We start from the raw sequence: 19,059 nt of genomic DNA, 5'->3' as shown, positions 1-19,059 counted from the left end.
CTGATGAACGGTATCAAGCCACGTGGCTAACACAGACAAGAACTATGGGTTAAGATGTAAGAATTAATGAATAAGAAGCCTGAGTTAAAAGGTCAACCAGTTTATGGTTAATGTAGACCTCTGTGTGTTTCTTCGGGATTGAACGACTGCGGGACCTGTCGAGACAGAAACCTCAGTCACAGAGGTGGATGTGTGCCTACTGCTAAGCCTCCTGTCACCATGGATACAGTTCAGGATCCTTGGCAGGGAATGGCACCAACACAGTGGGTGGGTTGCCCCAACTCAACACAATCAAGATAATAATCCCCCACAGGCAGGACGAGGGACCCAAGACCCCCGTGTGATTCCAGATTCTGTCAGGGTAACAAATAGTGCTAGCCACTGCCACCATCACCATTTAAAAAAAAAAAAAAAAAACCTTAAAAAGAGATAATTAACTTAGTCTCGTCTAACAAAACTGATATCCTTATTAGAAAAAAGAGATTAGAACCAGACAGAGTGACAGGCACATAATGTGGGCATATAAGAAGACAGGTCCCTGTCAGCCTAGGACAGAAGCCTCTGAAGAAATCAACCCTGAGTTTAGATTTCGCCTCGAGTTTAGACTTCTAGCCCTCAGAAGTATTGATAAACATCTTGTTCAGACCACTAGCCATTGTGATATTTTGTTTGTAATCTAACAGATAAAGCTTGCCTGAAGATCAGAGTGTGAAGCTAGCCACTAGTTAGCCATAGAGGCCAGGCAGTGGTGGCATACACCTTTAATCCCAGGACTCAGGAGACACAGCCAGAGAGATCTCTGTGAGTTCAAGGCCACCCTGGGCTATATAAAATTGATCCAGTCCAAAAGCCTGGCGGTGGTGGATCATGCCTTTAATCCCAGTACTTGGGAGTCACATGCCTTTAATGCCACACTAGGGAGGTGGAGACAGGAGGGGATATGGCTGGGAGGAGAGAGGAATATAAGGTGGGAGGAGGGAGGAGCTCAGATACAGTCTGAGGATCCGTAGATCGCCCCTGCAGTCTGAGGATGCAGTAGACGTAAAAGGTCTCTCTGGTGGCTGACTGCACTGCTTCTCTGATCTCTCAGCTTTCACCCCTAATATCTGACTCTGGGTTGTTATTATTAAGAACAGTAAGAATTCGAGCTACAACTAGGTCTATGGTGTCTTGGGATAGCAGTCCTAGCTAAATAATATAACCTATGTCGCTGAAATACAGTTCCCTCCTCTCAGATGACTCTAGCTCATGCCAAGTTGGCCTAAGAGGAGCCAGCGCACCTACTACTGCAGGCACTGAGTCTCCTACCCACATAGCTCCTGTCACAGAGCTGCTCCACAGCGGGTATCATTGCTCTGTCCCTTTAAAAAACGAGAAAATATGCGCAACTGAAAATCTAAGGTGTGCCTATCAATAGTCACAGGTAGGAAATACAGACAAGAGTCCCTCCTGGACAGTCGGCTTGCTGTCTTGTCTCCAGTCATCTCCAGTAACCACCTAGTCTTCACAACACCCGAGGGTGGCAGGCTTAGAGTTTATCACCTTGAGGAAATGAAGGCAAGAGAGGTGAGGCATCTGCCCCAGTGTAGAAGGCAGCAGACCTCAGTTCTCTGATCCATCAGACCGTACTGCTTAAATTCTTCCGCTAGCTGACCCCACAACAAAGAAGGGAAGGAAAATGTCACTCTGTAATAAACAGGAGAATCCACCAGTGAAAATCCACAGCAAGAAAACAAACAGCTGGGTGAGACGCTGGGTGCCTGTAACCTCAGGACCTGAAACAGGGAAGCAGGAGGATTGGAAGTTCAAGGCCAACCTGGACTCATTAGACTGTCAAAGGAGTGGGGGAGAGGGAAGGAGGGAGGAGGGAGGGAGGAGGGAAAGTGGGAGGAGGGAGGGAGGACAAGTATGAGGGGCAGGGTTGACGTCCACCTGACTGAAGACGGGAGGCTATGCTGAATGAACAACCCATGACTATCGCTTCTACCTGAAAGCCTGCTATGAGACAAGCCCCTCACTGGGCAATGAGGAGACAGTGGACTAAAACAACTGAGCAAGCAGGCTCTGCCTTCAGAATCAGACCGCACCAATCTGAACTGTGGCTTTGAGAAGAGCTGTGAAGGACTGTGAGCTGCTACCAGAGCCGGCTAACCTGGCAACTGTGTGCTGTGGCTGGGAGGTCCAGGAAGACTCCTCTAAGGAAGTCAAAGCTGAGTCCTAAAAGATAACGAGGGGAGGGAAACATCCACGGAGACCTTCTGGTCACAAGTGAATCCATGACGTCACAGTACAATACCCCGAGTGATTCCCACATAGACTATTCAGTTTATTTGTGTGGTCCCAACAATTAAAACATCACTTTAATTTTACATGTATGGGTATTTGCCTGCATATATATCTGTGACCACATGTGTGCCAGTGCCTAGGTAGATGCCCTTGAACTGGAGTTATGGAAGGTTAATGGCCATGTGGATGCAAGAAACTGAACCTCTGGAAAAGGAGTCAAGTCCTCAACTCCTGTGCCATTGCTTCAGCCCCTAAGATAGCACAATTCAGCCCCAGTGAGATGAAAACCCCCTTGCCTGGTGTAATACATCACGGCCTCTTCATAATCCCCTGCATGGAAAGCCTCATTTCCTTTTTCTCTTTCACGATTGGCAAGAAGACACTTTTCCTTCTCAGTTAGACCTGAAATAAACACACACATGAAAACAGAAAACAGAACCAAAGACCATTTCTCTAAAAGCTTAAATGTTGGTGTGCTTTTGTTTAAGGGCAGTCCTGGGACTAGAACCTGGGGGCTCAGACTCGCCCAAGAAGCCCTCTGCCTCTGCGCTACATTCCCACACCCTAAGAATACCTATTTTGACTGGAGCAGAAAGCCATAGATTAAACAAAATCAATTTAAAAATTTCCTAAGTAAAGGGCTATTTCTTTTTATCTAATCACCCCTAGTTTTTTGAGGAATTAGTTTTCTTTTTTTGTCCTTTTTGTTTGATTGTTTTTGTTTTGTTTTTCAAGACAGGGTTTCTCTGTAGCTTTGGAACTCGGTCTGTAGACCAGGCTGGCTTCGAACTCACAAGGTCTGCCTGCCTCTGCCTTCCTAGTGCTGGGATCAAAGGCGTGCACCATGGCTGACCAGCGAGGAGTTAGTTTTCTTTTGACTAGCTTTGTTTTTCTTTAAAGGTTATGTATGGACTTCAGAGGATAAACCATCTTGCTTCTTTTGTTCAATGCAAAAAGAAAAAAAAAGAGGGATTTTTAAAGGAAGAGGATTGGAACTAGGAAACAGAAAACAAAAGAATATTCTAAGAAAAATAGGTTTACATGTAAACTTCATTGTTAAGGCCAGCCACAGCGGTATATCAGCACTTGGATAATGGAGGAAGGATAATCAGAAGGCCAAGGCTATATGTAGAGTTCAAGGCCAACCTGGGCTATATGAGACCCTGTCTCAAACAAAATTGAGTAATTAAAGAGAGAAATAAATTTGTTAGAAGTGGTCAACTCTGACCAAAAATCTACAGACTTTAATGGAAACCAACAGTGCTCAAAGATAACGTTTCCTAGCTGACAAGTTTTCATCATAATTCACAGGCTAGAAAATGATGCATTATTTCCATTCTCTCTTATTACCTGCTGTGTCTATTTTTGTCTCAATTTTAGACAAATGAGCCTTGTTGTTTACTATTGTCTTTTCTTTGTAATCTTCATCAATTTTTGAACATTCTTTTTCCACATCAAATCTGAAATAACAACAAAAATGGGGGGGAATGAATAGCATCCTACAAGTGAGAAACAAAGTCATTAGTGTGTCGGAAGAGGAAATGCTCGGGACAGACTCAGTATAGGGCCTGAGATTTGGCGGCTTTGTTTTGTTTTTCTGTTTGTTTGTTTCTTTTTGTTTTTCCAGACTGGGTTCACTATGTAACCCTGTCCTGGAACTCACTCTGTAGACCAGGCTGGCTTTGAACTCACAGAGATCCACCTGCCACTGCTTCCTGGGTGCTGGGATTCAAGGTGTGTGCCACCACTGCCTGACTGAGGTGTTTTTTTTTTTTTCTAATGCTGGCAAATATTCGCGTACACCCAATGAGATCTATGGGGAATCCACAAGTTAAAACACAACATTCATGCCTGCTTCGTATACATGCAACCTAAGCATAGTTACATATAATGTTTTAAGTGATTTTATGAGTGAAACAAATGTCTCATTGTGTGGAATCATCCACTGACCATGCTAAGAGTTTCAGATGGGGAACACTTGGACATTCGATTCTTGTGTTATTAATGTTCAGCCTGTACTCTGTCCATACTCCTAAGTGAAACACTCTTCACAGGCTTGTTCCCTGAGTCATCTGCATTCTTCCTTACATGGTTGCACCCACTTATAATCCCAGCGCTGGGAGGCAGAGGCAGGTGGATCTCCGAGAGTTCAAGGCCAGCTAGAGTTATATGGCAAGCACCATATAAAAAGTGTTTGGTAGCTTTACTAATGTAATTTGATACACTTGGTTTATCAGGTTTATACTATTTTAAATTATAGGATCTAATGAGGAAATATGAAACATACTTATCCCACTCTGCATAATCCCTCGGGATTTTCTTCTTGACGGGCTTACTTTTAGAACATACTTCCTGAAAGAATAAAATCATACTTCGTGAGATGTTTTCAGTCTAAGGTCACCAGGATTTATTATAAATGCACTGTGATCCATGGGAATAAGATACATAAATGGAATGGATCAAAAATATAGGTCCCCTTGAGGTTAAAACAACTCCAGCATCATGATATACTAAAGTACTGAGGTAAAAGACAGGGTTTTAAATTTATAGTTAATCCTGAGGATAATCTCACAGATTTTTAAGGACATACATAATATTTGAAAATTCACATGTGAGGATTAATGTTTTTCTTAAAATGAAAGCAGCACTGAGTTCAGTCTTCTAAAGCCGAGGCATTTAGAGGAACAAGAATAATGATTGGCCATATTAGTCAGAGCTCTTTTGTTTGTCATGACAGACACCCAATTTGGAATAATTCCAAAAATAAAAATAAAAAAGCAGGTCATAGCCAAACTGCTGCCGAAGCTTCCCGTGTCTGCTCTCCAACCTTTGCTCTCTTCCCGACACGGCACTCCCAGATTGATGACTATGTGCTTTCTCCCTGTGACAGGTGACACGGCCACTGCAGTCTGGATTATAACCACCAAGGCCTCATCAGAGTACACAAGAGTGGCCCTCCTCTCCTCTATCCCTTAGAGAAACTACAACGAAAGGCTCCAATGAGCTGTTCAGGGGCAAAATGACCCAAACTGGGTCCTAGACCCCATTGCTGATGATGAGGAAGCAGGGCAGGTTCTGCACAATAACCATTAGACCAGGGAGCACTTAATCTCCCTGAACACATCATACAATGCTTCCCTTGAAATGTACAAAGAGAAGGGAGCTGTGAAGGTGAAATGGTGTGGGAGAATTGTCTGTATTCTGTCAATCATATTTTAATAAAACACTGATTGGCCAGGCAGGCAGTATAGGCGGGAAAGCCAGACAGGAAGTAGAGGTGGAGCAAAGAGACTGGGAGTTTTCTGGGACACAGGAAGCTCTCTCGCCACTCCTGTACAGACCACTGAAGAGGCAACATGTAAGCTGTCACACCGAGAAAGGTACTGAGCCCATTATGGCTAACATAGATGAGAATAATGGGTTAATATAAGTTACAAGAGTTAACAAGAAGCCTGACCTAATGAGCCAATCAGTTTATAACCTTATGGAGTCCTGTGTGTAATTTCTCTTTGGGATTTGTCGGCTGTTGGGGTACCGGACGGGACGGAAACCCCAACAAGCCAGCCCACATGTTACATATGGCGCCCAGACGTGGATAACAGAATCCACAGAAAGCCTGAGAAAGCTTGGGAAAGAATAGAATAAAGCATGTTTCCTTGGTAGCAGCAATTTCTCGGATCTGCTTTGCTTGCTAGAGGCAAGCAAGTGCTCTCATCTAAGAGAGACTTCCTGACTCAGCTTTAGCTGCAAAACCCTGCAGCTCTCATTAAGAGGTCCTGCCTCGAAATACTTAAACGGTGTTGGTGAAAAGCGGAACACATGCTTTTCGGTTTTCAGTCGTAGCAGGAAAAAAGCTGCGTTGTTTTACAATGCCGGCTTTCTGGGCTGTCCTGCCAGGGCAAACTCTGACTCTTTCAGGCAGGCAGTCCGACTGAGTGTGGTCTGTGAGCAGAATGCTCCAGCTTACTTGCTAGCAAGGACCTTGAAACGCCATAGAGTTGTGGCAACAAAAATGGCTACAGCCAGTACCTCCGCAGAGGCTGGAAAGCTAAGGATCTAGCCGTCAAAGCCACGGCTTTCCATATTGTTTTGTAAATTAAAGGCTCATGTGGTCAGAAAAAGAGAGATATACAGTAAAGAGAGATTCAAAGACGAAGAAAACCTCTAAATGGTTTATAGTGTGTTAAAAATAAATGCAGGATAAAAGTTAAAGTTCTTAAAGTAAAAAGAGAGGAGTTGGGTGTGGTGTTACACACCTTTAATCCCAATGCCTGGGAGGCAGAGACAGACAGAGATCTCTGAGTTCAAGGTGTAGTAGCAAACACCTTTAATCCCAGCACTGGGGAGGCAGAGACAGAGGATCTCTGTGAGTTCAAGGACAGCCTGGTCTACAGTGTTATTCCAGGACAAAGATATATACAGAGAACCTGTCTCAAAAAGCCAAAAGATAAAAGAAAAAAGAAAATAGAGGTTGAAATAAAGCTGCATAAAAATGGAAAATACACAGAGAATCTTGATACTGTATGCCATTATGCTCTCTTTGAATTGTTTGAATGCTGAGGAAGGAGCAACAGCTGCTAAAGGACTGTTGTTTATAAATGCTGCTGAACTAACCCAAGATAGGAATTTTGAAAATACCTTGGCTTCAAAATTGAAGTCAAAAGGTATGTTACTTTGGAGAAGAGATTTTGCCTTTGTTTCCACAGAAAATGAGAAGCTGTGGATTCATTCTGAGTTAAGAAAAATCAGGTTCCATCAAGGGAGGCCACCTGAGAAATCTCCAACAGGAACAGATGGCCCAGATGTCTGAGTTCTACATTCAGAACAGATTCAAGACTGCTGCCTGAGATGATCGAGACTCACAGGATACTCCAGTCATGACTTGATTATAACTCTAAATTTTCTTTAGGTCCCCATAAGATCATCAGCGCCCCCAACCAGCAGGAAGTAGCCTGAAATACTACGCCCACATTCCCAACAAATGGACTATGGGTATTTTCTTTTGTTTAAAAAAAAAAAAGAGGGAAATGGTGTGGGAGAATTGTCTGTATTCTGTCAATCATATTTTAATAAAACACTGATTGGCCAGGCAGGCAGTATAGGCGGGAAAGCCAGACAGGAAGTAGAGGTGGAGCAAAGAGACTGGGAGTTTTCTGGGACACAGGAAGCTCTCTCGCCACTCCTGTACAGACCACCGAAGAGGCAACATGTAAGCTGTCACACCGAGAAAGGTACTGAGCCCATTATGGCTAACATAGATGAGAATAATGGGTTAATATAAGTTACAAGAGTTAACAAGAAGCCTGACCTAATGAGCCAATCAGTTTATAACCTTATGGAGTCCTGTGTGTAATTTCTCTTTGGGATTTGTCGGCTGTTGGGGTACCGGACGGGACGGAAACCCCAACAAGCCAGCCCTCATGTTACAGTGAAAGCAGACACTAGGGTCAGCTGTCATGGCCGAGGATGGCCAGCAATACTAGCAGCTGGAAAAACAAGGAGGAATCTTCCCTTCTAGGTTTTAGGAGCATGGCCTTGCCAATGCCCTGGCCATAGACTTCCAGCCTCTAGAACTATAAAGCTCTTTCCTCTTGTTTTAAGCCAACCAGTTTGTTAGAAAACCAATACAAGTGCCACAACTTAGTTGTTAGAAAGAGCTGCAGAGACAAACACTGAGTACTAGACCTGGAACAACAGATAAGAACACTGGCTGCTCCTGCTGAGGACCCATGTTCAGTTCCCAGCGCCTGCATGGGGACTCACAACCATCTCTAATGGGATTTGATGCCCTCTGCTGGTGGGCATGAAGACAGAGCACTTGTGTACATAAAAATACATAAACAACAACATAAATACAAGAATAACAAGAATACAAAATGGAAAGACTTGGGTAGTCATTCTGTCAGAAATAGCAAGATGATCAAGTGCACGAAGGAAGAGAGGGCCATCTCTACACACTTAGATCATTGTGTGCCACTTCACACAGCCGTCAGCTGACTTAGACAGTGACATAGCCTTTGTGCCTCTGCCATAGGCAGAATTGTCCCCAGAAGTTGGAAACACTGAGCAATATCTTTCATGCTCTTAAAAATTGGCCAGAGTAGCAAAAGGAAAAGATGAAAGATGTTGACCTCAAAATGCAAGCCTTCAAAAAAGGTTGCTTCATTTCCATCATCCAGTGATCAGATCTAAGTTTACATAGAAAAGCAGACAGGCCTGATAGAACAGGCCTGTAATCCCTGCTATTTGGGAAGATAGAAGGAAGAGTCACAGGTTCAAGGCTATCTTAGAAGGAGACACTGTCTTAAAATAAAAAGTAAAAGTGGTATATAGTCATAACTCAGTGGCACAGGCCTTGTTAAGTGTGAGACCCCAAGTAAACTCTAGTATCACACCAAAAAAAAAAAAAAAAAGAAAGAAAGGGAAAGAGAGGAGTGAAAGGAAAAGAAAGGAGGAGAAGAGGAGTAATCAGGAGTTACCAGAAAGAAAAACCCTACACACTTACATCACAGTGTATCAGAAGAGGAAAACCCTACACACTTACATCACAGTGGTTTACCCTGGTCGACAGGAGATATATATCCCTGTAAGTCACAGTCACCACCCTTGTCCCAGTCAATGCTCCCAATACCAGAAAGTCCTACCTTGCTACTATGAGGGCAGCTGTCTGAGCCACGAACTGGAGGCAAATGATCTTCCACTCCTGGATGTGCTTCGGGGTCATGAAAGAGCCTTGCATTTTCCTCTCTCTTGATTTCTGATACCCAACTCTGAGAAGGATGGAGCAGAAGGCAACTGTAGAGTGTGAGGTCACTGACCATGCACTAGGAAGGACTGTGAAGAGCTCTTTCCGTTCACTTCCCATGTTATTCTCTCTGGAATATCCTTCCTTTTTCTTTTTGATTGTTATATATACCCATAACACAAAATTTATTTCATTAACTATTTTCAGTGTGTAGTTAAGTCTCATTAAGAATATTTGGGGGCTGGCACTAGATGGCTCAGCTGTTAAGGGTGCTTGCAGCTGAGGCGTAACAACTTGAGTTCAACTTCAGGACATGTGGTGTGTGGTAGTTTGAATGTAACTGGCCCCCACAGTCTCATAGGGAACGATACTAATAGGAGGTGTGGCTTTGTTAGAGTGGGCATAGCCTTGTTTAGGTGTGTCACCATGGAGGCAGGCTTTGAGGTAGCCTATGTTCAGGATATAACCGAGTGTTTCAGTTGACTTCCTGTTGCCTGCAAGTTATAGGACTTTCAGCTACTCTTTCAGGTCCTGCATGCTGTCATGATAACAGCATAATAAACCTCTGAAACTGTAAGGGAGCCACCTCAATTTCACACACACACACACACACACACACACATACACACACACACACACACACACACACACACACACAAATAAATGTAATTTCAAAATAAGGCAAATATAAACAAACAAACAAACAAATAGCAGCCAGACTGGACTCAACTAGAAAAGTAGCAACTAGAAGTTCATATACATAAAAATGCAAAATGAAATCCAATGCATCTACAAAAAGGCCCAGAACTAATTTATAAATTCAACAAGATCACAAGGCATAAAGTTAAACTTTAAAGATCAATTTGATAATTATAAACTCATATATAATTTAAATTCTAGTATTGGAAAGATGACTCCATGGCTAGGAACATTTGACACACAACCAAGAGGCATGAGTTTAGACTCACAAAAGAGCCAGGAGTGATCTCATGGACACCTGTAGCCCTAGCAATGCTGGCAGTGGAAACAGAAATGTCATGGGGGCTAGCAAAAGCAAAAACCACACAAACTCCAGGTTCAGGGAGAGATCTTCCCTCAGAGGAACAAGGCAGAGCATGACAGTGTAGGATACTCAATGCCCTCCTCTGGCCTCTGAGGACATACACAGGTGCATGGAACCTACATACGTGGGTTACACCTCATGTGTGCACACACAAAATAAATAAGCAAATGAAATTCCACCAACATGAACTATCTTGAGTAGCCAAAAACAGGAATAGAAAGCAATTGATAGTGGCGGGAAACCTGGGAAATAGAGACCTTTTGTTTAATAAGCAAAGAATTTCTTTTTGCACCATGAAAAAGTTCTGGAGAGTGGGTGAACAAGAATGTGACTATACTCAGAATGTACTCAACACTACTGAACTGTTGACAACAATGTCAAAATGGCTAAAATGGCTGCAATCTGGCTCCTTGCTTCTTAAGAGTGTATAAAGTTTGGATTTTATCTCAAGCATCTAAAACAAAGTTAAGATGATGAATTTTATGTTATTTTTATCTTATGACAAATTTCATAATGAGGTGACTTGAGATGAATAATAAAGAAATATGAAATAGGAATGAATTTAAATGAAAAAAATATATATTGAAAAAATGTTAAGACACTGTTGTATAAAATTAAAGACTATCTGGGCTGTGGATGCACCTCAGTGGTAAATCTTTTTTTTCAATAATTTATTTTTATTTTATGTGTCTTGGTGTTTTGCCTGAATGTATGTCTCTGTGAGGATATCAAATCTTATAGTTACAGACAGTTGTGAGCTACCATGTGGGTCCTCAGAAAGAACAGTCAGTGATCTTAATCACTGAGCCATTTCTCCAGCCCAGTAAATCTTATACTAAGAAAAAGAGAGGCCCCTAGGTTCAATCCCTAGTGTCAGTGTGCCATGCATGCACACACACACGCATACTTGCATGCACACACACGCACATGCATACATACTTCTATGTATGGAATGTCTACATATATTATTAAATAATATTAAGAGACTACAAATAAAACTATATTATCAGCTCAATAAATGCTGAAAAAAGTCTTATTTTATAAAATTTAAAACACACTCATGAAAGAAATTCTTATTGAACAAGGATCAGGAAAAGGGTGGTGGCACACACCTTTAATCCCAGGACTCAGAAAGCAGAGGCAGGTGAATCTTTGAGTTCAAGGCCAACCTGGTCTACATAGAAAGTCCCAGGACAGTCAAAGCTACATAGAAAGATCTTATCTCAAAACAAATCAAACAAACAAACAACAAAAACCAACCAAGGGACAGAGGTAACTCCCTAGTATTACAAAGGGTACCTACATAAAATCTAAAGCTAACATTATACTTAATGATGAGAGGCTCATTTTATCTCTAAGGGAGCTGCAGAGCTTAATGAATGGAACAGTACACAATGTTCATGAACGAAAGCCTCAATATTGTTAAGATCTAGTTCATAAGACATCTGTGGGGGAGCATGCCTTTCATCTCAGGTGGATCTCCAGGAGTTCCAAGTCAGTCTGGTCAACATAGTGCGTTATAAGCCAGCCAGAGAAACATAAAGACAGGGCCTCAAGAGGAAAACGGAACAAAACAAGATGTTAATTCATGTTAGTTCTTCCGAAACTGATTTCAGAAGCAAGCTTGGCAGCCTACAATCCCAGCACTGGAGACTCCGAACTGAGGCCAGCCTGGGCTACAATGTAACACCCATAATAAAAAGATCCAGGGGTTCAATCCAAACAGAAGCACACTTATTGTATAGAAACAAAAGCAAAGGACCTAAATGAAGTCAAACGGCTAAGGAAAAGAACAGGTGTGCTGGCTAGTATTACATCAACTGGACACAAGCTAGAGTCACCTGAGAGGAGGGACTCTCAATTTACAAAGTGGCTCCAGAAGATTGGGCTCTAGGCAGGACGGTAGACCATTTTCTTAATTAGTGATGGGTGGGTGAGGGTCACTCCAGCTGGGTAAGAAAGGAGGCTGAAAAGGCCATAAGGACCAAGCCAGCAAGCAGCTCCCTTCAAGGCCTGTACTTAGCTCCTGCCTCAGGTTCCTGTCCTGAATCCTTCGATGATGAACTGTGATACGGAAGTGTAAGCCAAACAACCCTTTCCTCCCTGGGTTGATTTGGCTGTGGTGCTTCATCACGGCCATGGTAAACCTAAGACAGCAGAACCAAGGACTGTCCACACCTGATTTCAACGTTTACCACAGAAACACTACCACCAAGACAACGGGAACCTGGTGTGGTAATGGAGTCTGTGGTCCCTGCTCTTACAAAGCAGAAGCTGCAAGATTAGGAGCTCAGAGCTACCCTCAACCCAGACACGGGACTCACGCTCAAGAACGCCTGAAACAAAAGCATGTTTAAATTCTTTGCTCAGATAATGTGAATCCTTATAATTTATTCAGGGGAAGTCAAGAAAGTAAAAAAATTCACCACCACCACCAACAACAAAAATCACAGTCAACCATCAAGTTTTTTTCCCCCTGCTTTTGTTGTTTGTGACAATCTTGTGCAGTCAAGATCGACTTCCAGCTCACTACGTGACCAGGGTTGAGCTCTTTCTGGTCCTCTGCCTCCCAAGTGCCAGGATTACAGGTGGCGGCACCACTCCCAGCCCCAAGTGTCTTTGTATAAAGATATGGAGGGGCAGGAGAGATGGCTCAGAGGTTAAAAGCACTGACTGCTCTTCCGGATGTCCTAAATTCAATTCCCAGCAACCACATGGTGGCTCACAACCACCTACAAAGAGATCTGGTGCCCTCTTCTGACCTGCAGGTGTACTATACATAATAAATAAGTAAGTCTTAAAAAAAAATAAAAGATATGGATGGTGACTGGATTGTAGTTGGACCTGATACAGAAATTTAGATTAAATTCACACACACAAACTCACAATGTTTGACTAGAGTTAAGTTGCCACTACTTTCTAAGTAGTCTCTTCTAAAAGCCGTTCACTGACCAGCAAGAAGGCTAGGATTTCAGGGATACACACACTGCCCAGAACCGGTCGTCACTCTACCTTTATATCACTGTCAATTCTTTCCCATTCCTCGGCTGTGAAGCTGGCCGCTGTTGCTGCAGGCTTATCTTTCCTCAGAGCTCGACTCCTGGGAGCCAAGCCGGTGAGGCGCTTCTCACAAAATTCCGTGAGTTCAGGGTAATAGCCTTCTTCACCGGACCTTAGAAAGCAGTTAGAATCTTAGATTAGCACCTTATTTAGAGTTCCTCTAGATTGCTGGCTGGCAAACTGGGTTTCCCGGGACCCCCGGGTTTTTTTGATCTCAATGGCTGTGCAAGGCTGACGTTGGCCCTCATATCAGCGAATCGACAGCGTACCCAGTAGTGAGGATGCCACAGAAACAGCCTACATCACAAGCACCAAAGGTTGATACAGGGGCTGGAGAGATGGTTTGGCAGTTAAGAGCTCTGGCTGCTCTTCCAGAGGACCCGAGTTTGACTCCTCCACGGCGTCGTACAACTTCCGACACATCCGGTCCAGTTTAGCTGATACCCTCCACCCTCTTCTGACCAATAATACATTTTAGGTTGAATCCTACCTAACATATATGTTCATTTTATGCACAAAGCAATTTCAAAACATATTGGAAATTCATTACGAGAGAAAAGCTGAGAGATAACATAGGCTTCCTTTCCAAGGAGTTTCTGTTTAAAACAACAACGACAACAAAAAATCTCAGTTTGAGTCAGGGTCTCACATAGCCCAGGCTGATTTCTAACTCACTGTGTTTGAGGATAACCATGAATTTCTAGTCCTTCTGGGCTCACATTCCTAGTGCTGGAATTGCAAGCATTTGACACCAAATTTTCCTGATGAGAATCAAACCCAGGGCCTCATGAATACTACACAAGCATCTAAAACATCCCCAGCCCTTGTCACTTTTTTTTTTTTTTGTAATGTATGAGGAAAAAATGGTAGAGAAATGGCTTGGACAAAACACCCCTAAAATGAACCACTGAAGAAACAGAGTTCCTTCCCTAGAAAGCTAGTGAAGTTCTCATGTCTCTCTGACCTCCTTGGGCGTTGGCGTACATGCAGTACAGACATACGTACAAGATAAAAATAAATAAATCTGTTTTTTGAAGGGAAGAGGGTCAGAGAAAATAAAAGCAAGGACTAGTAAAGAGCCAAGCATTGCAACTATGTCCTGGGAAGAAGGGGCAGGGGGCAGGCTCATGATCCACAATGTTCCCCAGATCAAATCTCACTGGAAACTCAAACAGGGTTTGGTTGGCAGCCCAGGGGGCGGTAGTTCTTGACATCGATTCTGAACCCCACACAACAACCGGTTGCATTGTTACCAGCACATTTTCCTTCTCAGGCTTCGGGCGTAGAATGGCTGGGAATGAGGCCCTGAACCCTGCATTTTTAGCAGCCACACCTGGGAGACATGCATGAGGCTGACAACAGCACCGTGGGGCTCTGGTAACTTCCTGTTTCAGTCCCGCCTTCCCTGTGAGCAGGCAGCCCTGTGTCCTTACGCCTTCCCCAGCAGCTGCACTTATTGCTGCTTTACTTCTTGGACAACGGAAAGGACACAAGAAGAGTACCCACTTGGATCCAAATCAGCCTATGTCCCATGTGGTAGGCCCATGCGGCCAGAACCCTCCAGAACCACAGTCTAAAACCAATATGGAACCCCAGCACTAACCTCAATATTTGAAAAGTCTCTAATACTTCACCACAGAAAGCAACGGCATAATTAAAGCTGCGTGTTGAAGCACGAAATTAATTCTTAAATGCTTACCTCAACACACAAAGAATTTTTTCCAGGTGTTTCACATCTGAACATTTTTCAATATACTTGAAATCCAAATGCTCAACAGGAATTTTAAATGTCTTTGTTGTTCCAAAGCCCCACAATGATGGGCAATCTTTAGCAGTCATGGCTGAAACACAGTATATGAAAACTGATGTATAATAATAAGCTCAAATAGGGTAGCAGGGATCACTGAGTGCTCCTAGAGGAAAAGGGGTGAGGTGTTTTGAAGCCCTCTCTGGGAACAGTTAACTTTAGCTGGAGGCAGGTGCCATCTCAGTCTTCCCCTTAAACAAGGCCGGAATAGAATGGCAGAATGGGTTTTGGTGCATCAACTACGCTTTATTTTAAAAAGTTAAATCTGGAGACTTTCTTGATGAACTAGAACTATGTGCCTGACATGAAATGAAGCTGTCATGAACTTACAGCAAGAGCTCCTTGGCCCCTACCGCACAGACAATCGACAGAGCCTCCAGCAACAAAGTCACGTGTTTTAACAGCTTGTCATGTGACAGTCACAGATTTTTAACTCTGGGGCTGGAGAGCTGGGCCAGTGGCCAGGAGCAGAGGATCTGGCTTTGATTCCCAACACCTACACCAGGCTCACAGCAACTCCTTCTGGGTGACCCGGAGGTCTCGTCTGGCCTGTGTGTGACGCAGACATACATGCAGGCACAACATCTACATTCATAAGATAGTAGTTTATTTTTAAAAACTCTTCAGTGCTTTTCTCAACTTAAAAATCTAAAGAATAAAAAAAAATAAGGCAGGGCCAGGTGTGGTGGCATGTGCCTTTAATCCTAGCATTGGGAGTAGTTGGATCTCTACGAGTTCTAGGCTAGCATGGTCTTAAAAGAGTTCTAGGCCTGCCAAGGCTACACAGTGAGACCCTGTATCAGAGTAAATAAATAAATAAATAAGTGGCATTCAATATTTGAAAAACTTTCAAATTTACAAAATATGTCTGTCATAATAACTTTACACTGACAGATGTAGGAGGGTGGGGGGAATAAAACCAGAGCAGCTTGCTTCCTGTTGGCTGTGACAAACACCATGGCCAGAAGCAAGTTGGGAGGGAAAGGAATTTATTTCACTTTACAGCTTACAGTTCCTCACTCAGGACAGGAACTCATGTTGGGACCTGGAGGCAGGAACTAGAGTAGGGGCCATGGAGGATGGCTGCTTACTGGCTTGCTCCCACGGCTCCAGTTCAGCAACCTTTCCTATACCTCCCAGGATCACCCACAGTGGGTTAGGCCCTCCAACGTCAATCATTAATCAAGAAAATATCCCAGAGACTCGCCAGTCTGATGAAAGTGTTTCCTTAATTCCAATTCTCTCTTCGTAGATGACCCCAGTCTGTGCCAAGTTGACAAAAACAAACAAGCAAACAAAAACCACAACTAACCAGCACAGACAGCATAAACAACAAACTTCCGTAGCAATAGTTAGTGCAACAAAAAGCCAACAGTCAAGAGTTTCTTCAAATTCTGCTGAAGTATCTTTATTCTCTCTCTCTCTCTCTCTCTCTCTCTCTCTCTCTCTTTCGTGTGTGTATAGAATCCTTAAACCTGTGGCAAATAAAAATGTCATCTTTTCAGCCAGGTGGTGGTGGCACACACCTTTAATCCCAGCTCTCAGGAGGCAGAGGTAGGCAACTCCCTGTGACTTCGAGGCCAGCCTGGTCTATAGAGCTAGTTCCAGACAGCCAGCGGTGTTACAAAGAGAAATCCTGTCTCGAAAAATCAAAAGAAAAAAAATATTACTGCATGTTAGCTGGGAGTGGCATAGTGGGTGTGTTCCACTTGGGAGGGCCAGGAGTTCAAGATCACCCTCAGCTACATAACTAACATAGCCAGACTGAGCTCCACGTGACCCTGTATATCTATTATATAACTCAACTTTAATCCTCAACTCCCAAAGGGTATGTATTCTCTAGAGAATTCCCCCATACTTCTTTGCAATCTTAGTCTCTAATGCTTGGTCTTGGCTGGATTTGATTTATTCTCCATCATCCTGCTCCACATCCACTTCCCATATTTCCTAATCAGCGCATTAGTAATATCTCCTGTGTGCAAGCTGCAGCGGTTCGTGGTAACCCTAGTAACGGGAAAACCCAGCTTCTCCCACCGAGGCGGCTGGGCGCCCTCTGCTGCCAGAAACGGGAACTGGCGTCCCTCAGCCATGGCAACCGTTTCCAGGACCCACAGACTCCCCCTGGGGGGGGGCGTCTGGGACGCCCGGGAGCTCGTTCTACAGCCAACCTGCAAGCGTCTGTGCCGGGAGTCGTTCCCTACGCTTGGGCTGTGGTCCCCAGGGCTGAAGCAACTGGCTGTCCCAGGGACTCCAGTGTGGCGACTCTGCCCCAACTTCCACCACCGTGCGAACCGCAGAGTCTGCAAAGTTCCAATCCTTCCCAGACCGGAAAGGACGTTCATCCGACAGCACGCTCTAGCCGTGCGAGCGTGCCTGTGCGGTCCCCGCTTCGCGCCCGCCTCGAGGATGCTCACCTGGTTCTCACCCTACGCCCAGCTAGCGACGGAGTTGGGGGGCAGGTGCTCAGCGCAGTTGGGCGGAGGCTAAGCCCTCCGCTGGCCATTGGCTATCCCGGTTATCCACCTGCTGATTGGCCAGCTTCTGCCCTCACCAGGGCCCTCCTTTGGTTTAGTGTTTCGAGTGAGTTAAAATGTTTCTGTTTTACTCCTGCTAAGTGGTGTTTACTCCTATACGTAACTGTAAACCTTGACTAAAATTCCAACAAGAATAAATGAAAGGCAAATTTCCCTTTTCTCATGCAGCCCACAGGCACCCACCCCATTGTGTGCTGGAGATACAAATATGATTAGGCATAAGCAATTCAAATGAACAAAGCACGAGATATCATTTTTGGAGAAATTTACTTCCATTTTAAATACGTTTCAGACTCGTTAAAACAGATGAAGGAAGCAGCTGGTGTGCCCCCAGTCGGTACCAGAATCCCATACATTCTCCTCCTCTTTGTGTTTAAGGATAGACAAGTCTGGGGCAGGGGCCACAGCGGGCTTGAAGAATGAACGATAAAGAACAACTCTCAAGCTCTTACATTTACACAGCATGTTTATAGATGAAGACTCAAGCGTTAGGGTAATCCTTGGCCTTATTAGGGCCGCTTCACCAAATATGTTGTGGAAATAGCATCATAAGCTCCATGTGTTGCAAAGACGTCACATCTCATTCCAGCCATAAAGTGAGTCTCAAGCAACCACCTGAACTTCCACGTCATTGATTTCCAGCAGAGAAAGAAACTGTAACAACCTAGAGAATGGCTCTCATTCCGTGGGCTTTGTCATTTTCTTTCTACATGTAATGCTTTCTTTTGACTATGTACGCTCTATGCTGAATTGAAAACGGTCAAAACAATCTGAAAAACACGGTGGGCAGGTAAGAAAGTACCAGTCCTCATAGAGTAAGTACTGCAACCGGTAAACAAAGGTGTAAAGAAAGGCCTGGTCAGGGTCACACATCTAGCTCATGAGGGTGTTCTGGGCATTTGGATCCAAAGATGGACAGCAAAGGTCATTCTAGTTACTGAACTTAAACAGAAAAGGTATGCAAAGCTGGCCCAACGGTGTGGGCCTGTATTCCCAGCTATGCAGGAGACTGAGGCAGGATTGCAAGGTCAGGACCAGGCAATAAGCCCAGCCAAGTCAGTGAGACACAAAGTATGATGATGGCTGGAGACAGAACTCTGTGGTGGGGCCCTCTGTGCTAGCAGTCTCTCAGGCCTCAAATCAGCTACGTAGTCAAAGACGACCTTCACTCCTGCTAAATCCTTCTGCCTCCACCTCCCAGGCATGGGCATCAGATGGATTAGAGAGCTCCACAGCACCCAGCTCCGACAATCTCTTTTATGGTCTGAGGGCTATGTGTACCTGTGTATGTGAGGGGAGTATTTGTTTTTATGGCCTTAACCAGCTTTCAAAAGCATGATTTCAGAGTGTATGTATGGGTCTTTGTAGAGTGTGTGAGATACCCAGATGGCAGTGTCAGATGCCCTGGACTGGGGTAACGGGCTGTTGGGAGATAAACATGGGTACTGAGAACAGAGCTGGGGGCCTCTGAAAACACAAGTGTTCTCAACTCCTGAGTCAGTGCTCGGGCCCAGCCACCTCTTTTATTCTATTTGTTTCTAATGTTACATATTAATTTTGACTT

General features: G+C 44.1%; 1 protein-coding gene across 1 annotated transcript in view; it reads right to left on the bottom strand.

The window, feature by feature from the left end:
- Spag1 (sperm associated antigen 1) overlaps positions 1–17,263 on the bottom strand; it is a 54,588-nt gene extending 37,325 nt beyond the window's left edge. The window contains exons 1-7 of the mRNA XM_048457401.3: positions 17,130–17,263; positions 14,854–14,995; positions 13,107–13,266; positions 8,931–9,056; positions 4,574–4,638; positions 3,637–3,746; positions 2,583–2,688 (exon numbers count right to left, since the gene is read on the bottom strand). Coding sequence (XP_048313358.3) covers positions 2,583–2,688; positions 3,637–3,746; positions 4,574–4,638; positions 8,931–9,056; positions 13,107–13,266; positions 14,854–14,993 — 707 coding nt within the window. The 5' untranslated portion in view covers positions 14,994–14,995; positions 17,130–17,263. The remainder of the gene's footprint in view (positions 1–2,582; positions 2,689–3,636; positions 3,747–4,573; positions 4,639–8,930; positions 9,057–13,106; positions 13,267–14,853; positions 14,996–17,129) is intronic.
- Positions 17,264–19,059: the final 1,796 nt, after the last annotated feature.

Source organism: Myodes glareolus, chromosome 19 (genome assembly GCF_982192425.1).
Source record: "Myodes glareolus chromosome 19, mMyoGla1.1, whole genome shotgun sequence".
NCBI lineage: Eukaryota > Metazoa > Chordata > Mammalia > Rodentia > Cricetidae > Myodes > Myodes glareolus.
Note: the sequence above shows the minus strand (reverse complement) of the source record. Positions and strands in the feature narration are given on the sequence as shown.